Source organism: Bos javanicus, chromosome 7 (genome assembly GCF_032452875.1).
Source record: "Bos javanicus breed banteng chromosome 7, ARS-OSU_banteng_1.0, whole genome shotgun sequence".
NCBI lineage: Eukaryota > Metazoa > Chordata > Mammalia > Artiodactyla > Bovidae > Bos > Bos javanicus.
In genome coordinates, this window is record NC_083874.1 from 95,877,485 (window position 1) to 95,892,691 (window position 15,207).

The 15,207-nt window shown below is 39.0% G+C and overlaps 1 protein-coding gene across 2 annotated transcripts in view; it reads left to right on the forward strand.

Moving 5' to 3' along the window:
• Positions 1-15,207, forward strand: part of ERAP2 (endoplasmic reticulum aminopeptidase 2) — a 52,692-nt gene that overhangs the window by 14,224 nt on the left and 23,261 nt on the right. For both annotated transcript variants that reach the window (XM_061424455.1, XM_061424454.1), the window contains exons 5-9: positions 634-754; positions 6,200-6,354; positions 9,264-9,377; positions 11,596-11,727; positions 11,950-12,081. In XM_061424455.1, the coding sequence (XP_061280439.1) occupies positions 634-754; positions 6,200-6,354; positions 9,264-9,377; positions 11,596-11,727; positions 11,950-12,081 (654 nt within the window). The remainder of the gene's footprint in view (positions 1-633; positions 755-6,199; positions 6,355-9,263; positions 9,378-11,595; positions 11,728-11,949; positions 12,082-15,207) is intronic.

Below are 15,207 nucleotides of genomic sequence, written 5' to 3' on the forward strand. Positions count from 1 at the left end.
CCAGAGGGATGGTACAGGGAGGGAGGTGGGAGGGGGTTCAGGAAGGGGAACACGTGTACACCTGTGGTGGATTATGTATGGCAAAACCAATACAATATTGTAAAGTAAAAAATAATAATAATAATAATAAATTAAAAATAAATAAATTAATTAAAAAAAATAAAGAAAACACAACAGAGGGTGGCTCCAATAAGTTAATGAAGGCTTTTCCACCTAATACAAATGTTTTATTGAAACTCTTTTGGTGCTCATCATTTTGGAAAGCTAATTCTCAAGGGCTGGAATACATGATCTTGATGAACTGAAGTGAGCTCTCATGATGTGAAGGGTTTATATAGCTTGAAATGTACAGATTAACACCTAGGGAATATACTGTAACAGAAAGTACAGGGTTGTCTATAGTTTTCAAGAGGGACTTTTTCTTTAATACTTTACAGAACAACTTACCCTCTGTTGATGACATGTTTAATGGTATCTCAATACTTTATTTTTTTTATTTTTTTTTAATTTATTTATTTTAATTGGAGGTTTTCTTGAAAAATACAGTCTCCATTTTTGGGTGAAGGTTATTAGGAATGGAGTCATGCCAAGGAGCTGTCATTCAAAGATCATTCTTCTCACCAAATTTCCCAGGTGTCCATCTATGCATCCCCAGACAAATGGAGTCAAACACATTATGCTTTGGAAGCATCAGTGAAGCTGCTGGACTTTTATGAAAATTACTTTGATATCCACTATCCACTCCCCAAACTGGGTAGGTTCAAATTCTAGATCATTGTCATTATTTTTAGAACTTGCTTTGATTTAATCCCTCTTTATATGTGATTAAAATGAGCAATGAGGAACTTCAGTTAGCCCAGAAAGCAGTAATTTATACCTGAGAGATGTCTTTGAGTATAGAAAATAAAGTATTTATGAGAAACCCAAGTACTTGGGTTCATTTTTCTATTCTTTTATCAGGTTTAATATTAAAATATCTGCATTTTATATTAGATTTAAATGGATGAATTTCTGGAGCATATATTTCCTTCTATATCATATTCATATAAGACTAGCAATCTTTTATAAAAGTTGCCAAAGGTTTATGTAAATAGCTGAAAACTGGCCCTCCATCTGTTATCTACATAGTGTTTGAGGCTGGAAGATAAGACTGTGGCACATACATTTAAAAAAAAAGAGATTGAGATTTGGAGGAAATAGATAATTTGAATGTGGTGGTAGTTGATCTTTATATGAGAGGATGCAAATAGCCCATCTTTGTTGGTTTCCATTTTCTATCTTAAAAAATAAAAGTTGTGATTTTTATGATATTGCAGAATATATAAAAACACTGACAAATATTATGACATATAGATTAATTTTTAGAGTTTCGGACAGTGACAAAACATTGTTTTCCTTTGGAACTTGACAACACACACCTTATCATGTCCTTCTTCCCCTTTTCTGACCAACTTCGTGCAGTTTTTCTTAGAGAATTAAAGGACTATGAGAAGACATGTCCAGGGGCTTATTCCCATAGTTCTCGAGTCTCGTGGTATCATTATAGTGCAGGCTCTATGTACCCTCTAGTACAGACATACTAAATCAGGTTGCCCACAGTCCATTGCTGTCCTCTGTCAAAAATCAAGGAAAGATCAAATAACAGCCATCAACAATCCTAAGTTGTTCTTGAAAAATGCAACCTCAAAGACCATATGAAATGAATGCATTTAAAATAAAGTTAACTGAAAGGAAGCATCCAGCTTAAGAAAAAGTAGAGCAGATATATTTAGCAAACAGAATTCAGCAACACATCAAAAAGCTCATCTACCATGATCAAGTTGGGTTAATTCCAGGGATGCAAGGATTCTTCAATATATGCAAATCAATCAATGTGATACACCATATTAACACACTGAAAGATAGAAGCCATATGATCATCTCAGTAGATGCAGAAAAGGCCTTTGACAAAATTCAACACCTATTTATGATTAGAACTCTTCAAAAAAATGGGCATAGAAGGAACCTACCTCAGCATAGTAAAGGTCATATGTGATAAGCCTACAGCAAACATTATTCTCAATGGTGAAAAGCTGAAAGCATTCCCCTAAGATCAGGAACAAGACCAGGGTGGCCACTTTTGCCACTGTTATTCAGCATAGTTCTGGAAGTCCTAGCTGCATCAATCAGAGAAGAAAAAGAAATAAAAGGAATCCAGATCAGAAAAGAAGAAGTAAAGCTCTCACTGTTTGTAGATGACAGGATGCTGTACATAGAAAACCCTAAAGATAATATCAGAAAATTACTAGAGCTAATCAGTGAATTTAGCAAAGTTGCAGGATACAAAATCAATACACAGAAATCACTTGCATTTCTATATACTAACAATGAAAAATCAGAAAAAACAATTAAGGAATCAATCCCATTCATCATTGCAACAACAAAAAAATTAAATATCTAGGAATAAACTTACCTAAGGAGATGAAAGAACTGTACACAGAAAGTTAGAAGACACTAATGAAAGAAATCAAAGATGATGTTAACAGATGGAGAGGCATTCCATGTCCCTGGGCAGGAAGAACCAACATTGGGAAAATGACAATACTACCAGATTACAGATTCAATGCAATCCCTATCAAATTACCAGTGGCATTTTCCACAGAATTAGAGCAAAAAATGTCACAATTCATATGGAAACTCAAAAGACCCCCCCAATAGCCAAAGCAGTCTTGAGAAAGAAGAATGGAGCTGGAAGAATCAAGCTTCCTGACTTCAGGTTATACTACAAAGCTACAGTCATTGAGACAGTATGGTACTGGCACAAAGACAGAAATATAGATCAGTGGAACAAGATAGGAAGCCCAGAGATAAACCCATGCACCTACGGGTACCTTATTTTTGACAAAGGAGGTAAGAATATACAATGGAGGAAAATCAGCCTCTTCAATAAATGGTGCTGGGAAACTGGACAGCTACATGTAAAAGAATGAAATTAGAACACTTCCTAACACCATACACAAAGATAAACTCAAAATGCATTAAAGACCTAAGTGTAAGACCAGAAACTATAAAACTCTTAGAGGAAAACATAGTCAGAACACTCGATGACAAATCAAAGCAAGGTCCTCTATGACCCACCTCCTAGAGTAATGGAAGTAAAAACAAAAGTAAACAAGTGGGACCTGATTAAACTTAAAAGCTTTTGCACAGCAAAGGAAACTACAAGCAAGGTGAAAAGACAACCCTCAGAATGGGAGAAAATAGCAAATGAAACAACTGACAAAGGATTAATTTCCAACACATACAAGCAGCTCATACAACTCAAAACCAGAAAAACAAACAACGCAATCAAAAAGTGGGGAAAAGACCTAAACAGACATTTCTCCAAAGAAGACATACAGATGGCTAACAAACACATGAAAAGAAGCTCAACATCACTCACTATTAGAGAAATGCAAATCAAAACTACAATGAAATATCACCTCATACTGGTCAGAATGGCCCTCATCAAAAAGTCTACAAACAATTAATGCTGGAAAAGGTGTGAAGAAAAGGGAACACTCTCTCACTGTTGGTGGGAATGTAAATTGATACAGCCACTGTGGAAGACAGTATGGTGATTCCTTAAAAAACTAGGAATAAAACCACCATATAACCCAGCAATCCCACTCCTAGGTATATACCCTGAGGAAACCAAAATTGAAAAAGACACATGTATTCCATTGTTCATTGCAGCACTATTTACAATAATAGAACATGGAAGCAACCTGGATGTCCATCGACAGATGAATGGATAAAGAAGTTGTGGTACATATACACAATGAAATATTACTCAGCCATAAAACGGAACACATTTGAGTCAGTTCTAATGAGGTGGATGAACTTGGAACCTATTATACAGAATGAAGTGAGTCAGAAAGAGAAAGATATATACCATATTCTAACACATTTATATGGAATCTAGAAAAATGGTATTGAAGAACTTATTTACAGGGCAACAATGGAGAAACAGACATAGAGAACAGACTTATGGACATGGGGAGAGGGGATGAGAGGGTGAGAGGTATGAAAAGAGTAACATGGGAACTTATATTACCATATGTAAAATAGATAGCCAACAGGAATTTGTCATATGTCTCAGGAAACTCTAACAGGGGCTCTGCATCAACCTAGAGGGGTGGGATGGGGAGGGAGAGGGGAGGGAGGTTCAAGAGGGAGGGGATACATGTATACTTATGGCTGATTCATGTTGAAGTTTGACAGAAAACAGCAAAATTCTGTAAAGCAATTTTCCTTCAATAAAAAATAAATTAAAAAAAGAAAAAGTAGAGCAGATAAAAGCATTTCTAATGGCTTTGGGAAATAATATAACAAATATAAAATCATTGATGAAATTTAGAAAAGGAATAATTCCCATATTTGAAGTGCTAATGAATACTAATCTTGATTAGTGCTAGTTTACTTTTTGATTGCATTATACACATTTGCTTTTATCCACTAGAATTAAGCAATACTAATTCAGAAAACGAAGATCATGGCATCTGGTATCACTTCACGGGGAATAGATGGGGAAACAGTGTCAGACTTTATTTTTTTGGGCTCCAAAATCACTACAGATGGTGACTGCAGCCATGAAATTAAAAGACGCTTACTCCTTAGAAGAAAAGTTATGACCAACCTAGATAGCATATTCAAAAGCAGAGACATTACTTTGCCAACAAGGTCCATCTAGTCAAGGCTATGGTTTTTCCAGTGGTCATGTATGGATGTGAGAGTTGGACTGTGAAGAAAGCTGAGTGCTGAAAAATTGATGCTTTTGAACTGTGGTGCTGGAGAAGACTCTTGAGAGTCCCTTGGACTGCAAGGAGATCCAACCAGTCCATCCTAAAGGAGATCAGCTCTGAGATTTCTTTGGAAGGAATGATGCTAAAGCTGAAACTCCAGTACTTTGGCCACCTCATGTGAAGAGTTGACTCATTGGAAAAGACCCTGATGCTGGGAGGGATTGAGGGCAGGAGAAAAAGGGTATGACAGAGGATGAGATGGCTGGATGGCATCACCGACTCGATGGACGTGAGTTTGAGTGAACTCCAGGAGACGGTGATGGACAGGGAGGCCTGGTGTGCTGCGATTCATGGGGTCGCAAAGAGTTGGACACGACTGAGTGACTGAACTGAACTGAACTGAATTCCAGACAGTGAAATTTCAAGCCAAGTGACTTGATTTATTTCAAATTATTATTATTTTTTTTAATTACCTGGCTTTTCAGCCAAAGAACAGGTTTTTTTCCGATATGACTTGGCAGAATAAAAAGAAGTCTAAGATTAAATATTAGCCAGAAGTTTTCTAATCAATATGAATTCATCGGCAAAGGATATATATATATATATATATATATATATATATATATGTATATATATACTCTCACAGAGACATGATATAAATTGGTATATATTAATTAAGCTCCAGGAGTCAATGATGGACATGGAAGCCTGGTCTCAAAGAATCGGATATGACTGAGCAACTGAACTGAATATACATTATATCTGAGGTGCTAAAAGATGATTAAATTTTACATTTTTTCTCTAAAATTTTGTCAAGAAGTAGAGGAAATATTAACAGTAAAAAGGAAATTGAGGTCAGAAAGAATTGATGCCTACAGTTTTTTCCCTTTACTGCCTTAGAAGGACACTTAAGAGGCTATATGTGCTTGAAATATTGACTATAGAGATGCTTCTAAATGGTGTTTTCCTGAAATTTAAAAATCCCTTATTTTCTCTTTTTTTTTATAGAAATAAGTTCATTATATGTTTTGTTGAATCCAAATATTTTAGAGATCATTTGATACCTTATATTTTTAAAGTCTTTCTGTAATACTAATATAAAATACAATATGAATGTTTTAAAATGAATGATTTTCTCAGCAGTAATGCACCTAAGGTAATTTCAGTTTAGTATTAGGAAACAATGATTATGTCACTAGGCTACTTCACCTAGAAATAAAACTTTACCAATAAACTTTATTCTGCTTGATGATGGATACTGATTATTTTCCACAACTATAAGACACCATATCAGTGTTAAGAAAAAAAGGTACTCAGTGTTTTCAGAATGTCTGCTTATATATACTGAAAGGATCATAGCATAGTTAAGAAGGAAGCAAATCCCACTTCTGGTGTGGGAGCCGTAATGATTAAGTATGGTTGTTCTTATTTCTCAGATCTCGTTGCCATTCCTGACTTTGCAAGTGGAGCCATGGAAAACTGGGGCCTCATCACGTACAGAGAGACGTCGCTGCTCTTTGACCCCAAGACCTCTTCTACTTCTGATAAACTATGGGTCACCGAGGTCATAGCCCATGAACTAGCACATCAGGTACCTGACTCTCACGGCATTGTCTTAGTGTCGGTTCCAAAGAGCATTATGCAGAACACCCCCAGTACTCTCCAAACAATGCAAAATCATGTCATTTTATTTCCAGGGGGGACCTTAGGGATCCTCAAACCAAACACTATATGACAAGTAGCAGAATGTTCAATCTCTAGACTATGGGTCTCATACAAGAATTTTATCACAGGAGAACTGGCCACTGTGTCCTCTAAAACCTTTCAAGGCACAAAGCCTCCAAATGTCTTTTAGTAAAGAAGGGTGGAGATCATACAGGTACATAGAGCACAGTACTAGAAACCCCTACAAATAGAGATTTTTATTATTTCCCCATACACCCTCTAGTACAGTGGCATTCCAGTCTAGGACAAAATCAACTCCCTTCAATTGGAGTTTGTGATTATTTGTTCATAATGAAGTATTTCAAGTCCATGTACTCCCAGGCTCCTGACCCTGGACGCACTACTTACCTCTCTAAACTTCAGTGTCCTCATCTATAAAATTAAGTTCATAATAGCTCCTGCTTCTTGAATCTGTTGTGAGGGTTACAGATAAGTGTCTGTGTCTGTCACACACCAGGTACTCAGTGTTAGCTAGTCACCGTAGTGACAGTGACCACCACTGCCACCATTTCTTACAGAATAGGATTTCCAAGGCCTGTCTATCAACCTGGTATTACATACAATTATGAAACAGTAAAATCAGTTCTTCAGATACCAGAGACTTTTTTTCATTCTGTTTTATTTCTGCATGTTCCCTGTTATGCAGTGAATTGTTAAAGACACCGGAAATTCTCTTTCACCATATAGGCACATATCATTCAATTGTAGAAACTGGTAACATCTCTTATTTTTAAATTTTTAACTGTACCCTTTATCATGACCATAGTAATAAGAGAGGTTGTTTGTTTGTTTTAAGCAGCAGACGAAGAACCCGGAGCCATGCTCAGCGCTGTACTTTGAGAGCATATGAACAGCTTCCTCTGGTTTAGCATCTCCCCGCTGGCTCATCTTAGGGGTTTGGATTATTAGTCACTGGAAGCTCTAAAGCATTAACTGAGTCTGGGGATTCCTAATTTTCTACCCAGTGTTCATAGGGAAATAAGCAGAGAGCTCTCCTTTTGAGGCTCCATGCTGCCTTAAGGCCTTCCTTTGAAAGCTTCTCTTTCAATAAAACGCAGAGTCCAGGGCTGAAGCAGCAGGCTCCACTGGAGTTTCTGCCTTGACTATTTTGTCTTCCCATTAATCTCCATCTGGCCTTGTCAGTCCTCTGCATAAAGCCCTGGCGAAGACTCTCGATGCTGGGTTAGTCAAGGATCCATAGTATGTCATATAAGGCCCAGATAACCCAGCTCCCTGCCACCTCTCCAGTCTCTTCTCTAACCTTCAGCGTTAGCCATCCCAGACAACCTGCCATTACCTCCACAAACCCAGGTCGTATCACTTCTCTGTGCTCTTGTTCCTGCTACCTGATCTGCTTAGAGCACACCCCGCTTCCAACATTCCTGGGGACCGCTTGTAAGACTCAGGAAGTGAAGCATTTCCCAGTTATCCTACACACTCTCTCAGTGAAACTGATTTTTTCCTTCTGGAATCCCCACTGCCTCTTGTACAGATATAAATCATAGTGCCAATAACATTTTATTGCATGTATATGTCTACTGGTTGACCTCCACTATCTGTATTAAGGTAGTGGCTCTATTACATACATCTTTGTATTTCTCCTATATAACAAGGTCCTTCGTTTGCTACTTAAAAAAAAAAAAAATAACCCACTTATTACTATGGTAATGATAAAGGGTAAAGTTAAAAATTAAAAAATAAGAGATTTTGCCATGGCATAGTGCCAGGAACATAGTAGATTCTCAATAGATATTCACTGACTGAATGAATGAATAAAATACTCTTCCTGACTGGTGAAATGACCGTAACCAGCTTGAACTTCTCCTGTTATTCACTTCTCAAATTGAGGAAACACCCACCATTCCTTCTCACAGATGTCCTTCGGAAGATTGGCACACATTTGCAATATGATCTGAAAGCTGTAAGAAAGGTATAGAGCTTGAGCAGTTTCTAGAAGCTATGGATCTAGTGACTTCTGTTCTATAACAAGGCTCTTTTGAATCTTAAAATCTTGTTATTTAAGCTTCCAATCCATCTGGAGACTGCACTCTTAAAATAGATAGACTAGAGGCACATTAAAACAACAAAGGCCAACTAGGTAAAATATAATAATATATAAAAAAATAATAATATTTAAAATGTGTTACAGATCAAATATAGGTCAAGGATAAATTTCTATTTAGCTTATCTTTTCGCATTCTTTATTTATATATATTTAAAATCTCAGACTTTTATTCTCATTAGTGGCCAAATTGATCCCTAGAAGTAAACTGGGACAGAGGTCAACAATGACATTTGCTCCGTAGTAACATTATGTAACAATCTGAAAGTCCTAAATGAATTCTTATCCTTTTAAGTACCTGCTACTTAATACATAAAGATGACTTCATCAAGAATATTCTGGCTTATATTTCTCCTTAGACCCTCACTGTGAGTCAGTGACAAGGTGAAATTATACTTATTGTGCAAAATGTTTAAAATAAAATGTCTCATTCTCTTCCTTAATATTAAGTCTAATATCTAGGAAATATACGGAGGATATAATGGAAGGTAGGGCATTGGAGACAATGTGGACACAAAAGAAATAAGTGAAACAAGCAAAAATGTGGTGGTGAGGGGAGAAGGCAGGGAAACCAGTAGAAAGATGCTGTGCAGAGAGAAAGGGGTAGCAAATACAGGCCTCACCTACTAAAAAAGAAGTTACCACCCATCCTATTTTTTTGCTACAGTTTATAATTGTTTATATTTGTTTAACATTGAGTTTTTACCTCCCAGTGGTTTGGTAACCTGGTTACAATGGAATGGTGGAATGATATTTGGCTCAATGAAGGTTTTGCAACATACATGGAACTTATCTCTCTCAACATCACATATCCAGAGCTACAGTTTGTAAGTCACAACTTTGTATCTCATACTATACGTACTAAGAAATCATTAATTCACTATTATAATTTTTAGAAAATGCCAAAGAGAACACGGCATTGCGTTTTTGAATCTCTGGTATTTTCTTTTGTATAAACAGATTGTATTGGTTTGCTAGGGCTGCCATGACAAAATTCCACAGACTGGGTGGCTTAAGCCAGTTTATTTTCTCACAGATCTGGAGGCTGTCTGGCTTCAAAATACTCCAAATTGCCAAAAAGAAAATTTCAGGCATTATTCTATATTTATCCAAGAGTCTATAAGCAATATGTCTGTTAATATAATGAATTCTAAGATGGTGCTTCCCTGATGGCTTAAATGGTAAAGAATCTGCCTGCAATGCAGGAGACCAGGGTTGGATTCTCCCTGGAGGAAGGAATGGCAACCCACTGCAGTATTCTTGCCTGGAGAATCCCGTGGACAGGGGAACCTGGTGGGCTACGGTTCACAGGGTCGAAAAGTGTCCGACATGACTAAAGCCACTTAGCAAGCACGAAGGGGCTCTGAACAGCACATAAAAAGGTAGTGCTAACTAGTAATGGATAATTAGCTCTTTGGGGTAAATATTTGGTCCAGTACAGTTACAGACAGACATGGATGCAAAGTCAGTGTCTTTTTTTATTTTTTGCTATGTGCCGAGTCTGTGGTTTAATCCAAAAGCTTCATGAATTCTCACTTGTAAAATGTGTACAATGCCTCTTCCTTGCAGAGTGTTGAAAGGACTGCAGCTGAGGAATGTAAGAGCCTGACACATAGCACATGCTCACTAACTGGGAACCTTTGTTTTATTTCTGTTTCCAAGGGCCTTGCTCATGGTAAACATTCAGGCAGTGTCTGAGGAAATATCACATTTATACCTTTAACAAAACAGAGAATTGGTGAAAGGGGACTATATAAGGGTGCCAGCCGGCTGATCCAGGGTTTTCGAAGGAGAGACGGCATAGGCGAAGATCAGGAAACAACTGCTTAATTAAACTTTAATTAAGGATATAAAGAGCAATAGAATAAGGATAGCTCAGTGAGGAAATTCAGTGGAGAAAAGAGGCTGAATAATTCAGCCAGAAGGTAAGAGAAAGAACGACATGGTGAGACCAAGTTTCGGTGAACAAGGCCCGCACTTTATTTTCCAAAGTAGTTTTTATACCTTAAGTTATGCATAGAGGATAATGGGGGAAGGGGTAGAGTCAGGCAGCAAGCCAGGCTTTCTTCCTGCAAACTTATCATATGCAAAAGCTGAGGTGATTTGCATCATCTTCTGGCCCGGAGGCCTGTTAACATTTTAAGACCCTTTCTTCAGAAAACTTATTTTTCTCTAAAGGTGATTGGTCAGGAGCCACCCTCCAAAAGCATTAGATAAAGTTGCATTCCTACAGAGCAAAGGTGTGGTGGGCTATAACAAGAAAAAGAATTAACTCAAGGGTCCCAGGTTACAAACATTAAAGCTACTACTTACACCAATTATGTTAATCAATACACTGCCAGGGATACAGCAGGTAAGGGATATGGAGACTTAGCAGCAAACATTGGCCCAACAAATGAAAATCCCTTCACCAATACAATTTCTAATCAATCCTTTAACTACTCAAAGGAATCTGTGTTTAGACAAGTTTAGAACATCTCCTGCCTCTCACAGTTGGGAGGCTCTGAACAATCACATGTGGCCGGAAAAACCTATTCAGGCAGGCTAGAGGATTTCCAAAGGAATTTGTAGGTTAAACACTGTCACACCCAGGAATTATTAATGGGAGCTGTAAGCTAACTCTTTTTCAGAGAGAGGTAGTGGGGGACAGCCCCCCGTAAAGCACAAAGCAGAAAGTAGGCAGAGATGCTCGAGAATTTCCAGGGGGACTCCTGAGGCTCGATCCCGCCTTTGCGTATGCCGAGCCTCCTTCCTCATGACCTTTGTCATGGGTGGAGCTCCTCACGCTGGCTCCCGGCAGTGATAGAAATCCAGTTGAGCTATTCCAGATCCTGAAAGATGATGCTGTGCAAAGTGCTGCACTCAATATGCAATATGCACTCAGTATGCAATATGCCGGCTCCCGGCATAAGGGGAAAGAAACATTTTGTAAGAAATATTGTTTGAATACTTACTTCTGAGAATATCTCACTAAACCTAGCATCTTTGCTATTGCTTTGAGTGTCAAATGGCAATTGAAAAAAACAAATGTTCTCTCCCGTTTAGGATGACAGTTTTTCGAACACGTGTTTTGAAGTAATTAAAAGAGATTCATTAAATTCATCCCATCCTATCTCCAATCAAGCAAAAACTGCTACTCAAATAAAGGAAATGTTTGATGCTGTTTCGTACAACAAGGTAGGAGATGCTGTGGACTGGTGGTAAATGCTCTGCCCTGGGAGGAGTATAATGAGGCCAGTACGTCAAGAGTGGAAGTTCTTGGTGTCAGGTTACCTCTGCGTCACTTTTTGTTTTATTTGTGGTTCATTTATCAGACATTACACATGTTCCACGGCACGTAAGCTTCCTTTAAAAACATATGCTACCCTTTACCTTCTTTTTCTTTGTGTTTTTATTTAGGGAGCTTGTATTTTGAATATGCTCAAGGATTTTCTGAGTGAGGAGACATTCAGGAAAGGAATTATTCACTACTTAAAGAAGTTCACCTATAGAAATGCAAAGAATGATGATTTGTGGCACAGTCTGTCAAATGTAAGTCATCAGTTAAGTTACAGGAGACTGCTGGTAAGCCTAAACAGTGACAAGCTAATTATGAAGGCTTTTAAGGAGCCTGGTAGGCTGCAGTCCATGGGGTCCGAAGAGTCGGACACGACTGAACGACTTCACTTTCACTTTTCACTTTCATGCATTGGAGAAGGAAATGGCAACCCACCCCAGTTTTCTTGCCTGGGGAATCCCAGGGACGGGCGAGCCTGGTGGGCTGCCGTCTATGGGGTCACACAGAGTCGGACATGACTGAAGCGACTTAGCAGCAGCAGCATAAATAGATAAATTGTCAGGCAAAAGATGTTTATTGCACTTGCCACACTTCCAGGGTTAAGCAGGTAGCACCTGTCTATTTCCTCTGGCACCTTGCTAAACCAAGATGCTATACTAGCTTAGCCGCGGGGGTTCAGTATTTGACCTCGTTCTCTTTGGTTTCCCTCTTCTGGTTCACCCTACATTTTGTCTTCTGTTTCCAAACCTTTCATGACTTTGTAATTCCTTCATGTAACTCCTAATCTTCTCTTCCCAAACTTAAGTTTAAACTCTACTTGTTCAGCTTTATGTCCCAGCCCGTATTCGGTTGAGTGAGACCCACCTTCTCCCTCGCGCAGGAAATCCTGCTCATCCCTGTCATCACGCCTTTGTTTCTGGTGCACTCGCTGCCTGAAGTGTTCTTCCTTCTTTTCAGCAACTCAGGTGCTGTCCATCCTTTGAGATCTAGCTGAGGGGTCACCTCCTTCTCATAGCCAGCTCCAGCACTCATTGCCTTTCTGCTGAATACCTAGAAGGGCACTCGTGAATCTGCTCCAGCGAGTGACGTTCTCTTTTATTGGTTTCCATTGATTTAATGGTAACAGTGATAATAATAAACAAAATCTGCTTAAGAGAAAGAATCATGTCAGGCCCCTAATATTCTATTGTCCCTATAATCATGGTTAAGAGACAGTTAACGTTTGATTGAGGAATATACGGTCTCTTTGTCATTGAGATTCCTGTAGGATAGTAGGTAAGAGAAAACATGCAGTCAACTCAGATGATTCTAATAATTATTCAAATATTTCTAGATTTCCAAATGCAAGGACAGTACTTTTTATGGAAATAATAAACTGACAGAGCTTGTGCCTGCAAGTAGAAATACCCTAGGGTATTTGTACACAAAGTGAAGTGAAAGTGAAAGTCGCTCAGTCGTGTCCGACTCTTTGCGACCCCATGGATTATACAGTCGATGGAATTCTCCAGGCCAGAATACTGGAGTGGGTAGCCTTTCCCTTCTCCAGAGGATCTTCCTAACCCAGGGATCAAACCCGGTCTCCCACATTGCAGGTGGATTCTTTACCAGCTGAGCCACAAGGGAAGCCCTTTGTACACAAAAGAGGTCCTCTATTCTTTGTAAACATTTTTGTCCCAGGGGTAATAATATTATTCAATATTTGTACAGCACGTCATAGTTTAAAAAATTCATGCACATTATCTTACTTGATTTTTCTGTGCCCTTGTTAAGCCTGGATCCTTAAGGTTTAACTTATGTGTGATTTTGTGGTCAAAGAAGCAAATGCAAGTAATTAAAATTTCACAGTAGCTCAAAACTTTTACTGACATTTCTCTAAAACCCTAAAAGGGATCAAATACACCATGCTTTGTAATACTTATAAAAAAGGTTCTTTCTTGGGGCTGCCCTGGTGCTCAATGGTAAAGAATACACCTGCCAACGCAGGAGACACAGCATTGATCCCTGATCCGGGAAGATCCCATAAGCTTCGGAGCAACTAAGCCCACGCACCGCAACTACTGAGTGTGTGCTCTCGAGCCAGGGAGCTGCAGCCACTGAAGCCCAAGTCCCTAGAGCCTGTGTCCTGAAGCAAGAGAAGCCACTGCGGCGAGAAGCCCACCCACCTGCAACTCCAGAGTAGCCCCTGTTCACTGCAGCCAGGGAAAAGCCCGCACAGCAGTGCAGACCCAGGGCAGCCAAAAAACAGAATGAAATTTTCAAAAAAGTCTCAAGAAAATGCTCGTTCTTCATCACCTCCTGCAGGTGATCCAGATGATTTTGTCCTGGTTCCCTCCCAGGTTCTCAACAAGAACATTGCTTTTCCTTCCCATCCTTCTCCTTCCCTCCTCCTTCACAAGGATGTGTACTTGAGTGTGTGTGTGTGTGTGTGTGTGTGTGTAGACCTTGCCCGAGCCTTTTTTTTTTCCCAAAGAGGAAGAATCCATCTTTTGTGTGGTTAGTGAGTGGAAAGAAGATTAAAGGAGAGATTTGGCCAAGAATTACAGGACTGTGAACAATCCTATATTAATTTTTGTCACATTGTGCTTATTACCATCTCAAGAAGGTGAGGTAGGCAGTCTTAGCCCATTTTTTTCAATGGGTTTTCCCATTTTTTAAATGGAAAAACTAATGCTAATGGAGAGATTCGTTCAAGATCTTATACAAGTGAGTGATGGAGTCGTTGCTTAAAATCTGTCTTCTGACTCAGTCTAGTATTCATTCTCTCAATGACATCACAACTTCTTCCCAGTTACTGTAGGAGTCTCCCATCTAACCTTCCCCTAAAGGTCCTAAATTCTTAGTTGACCCCCTTCTGATGTCAAACGAAGTGGTGGCACAAAAATGATAAATTTCCCCAAATACCTAACTCAGCACAGTGTCACATAATATCAATTAAATATTTAAAAGAGTAACTTTTATGCATTTTAATGAATTGCTATGCTCATTATCTGGAGAAGGCAACGGCACCCTACTCTAGTACTCTTGCCTGGAAAATCCCATGGGCGGAGGAGCCTGGTAGGCTGCAGTCCATGGGGTCGCTAAGAGTCGGACACAACTGAGCAACTTCACTTTCACTTTTCACTTTCATGCATTGGAGAAGGAAATGGAAACCCACTCCAGTGTTCTTGCCTGGAGAATCCCAGGGACGGGGGAGCCTGGTGGGCTGCCATCTATGGGGTCGCACAGAGTCGGACACGACTGATGCGACTTAGCAGCAGCAGCAGCATGCTCATTATCAGGTCTAGATGAATTACATTTTCGTACATTTAAGCTAATAATGTTTGCACTCATGTCAAATGTTCATTTTAAGCCAACTCTCAGAGGCCAAATGGCAGCGCTCT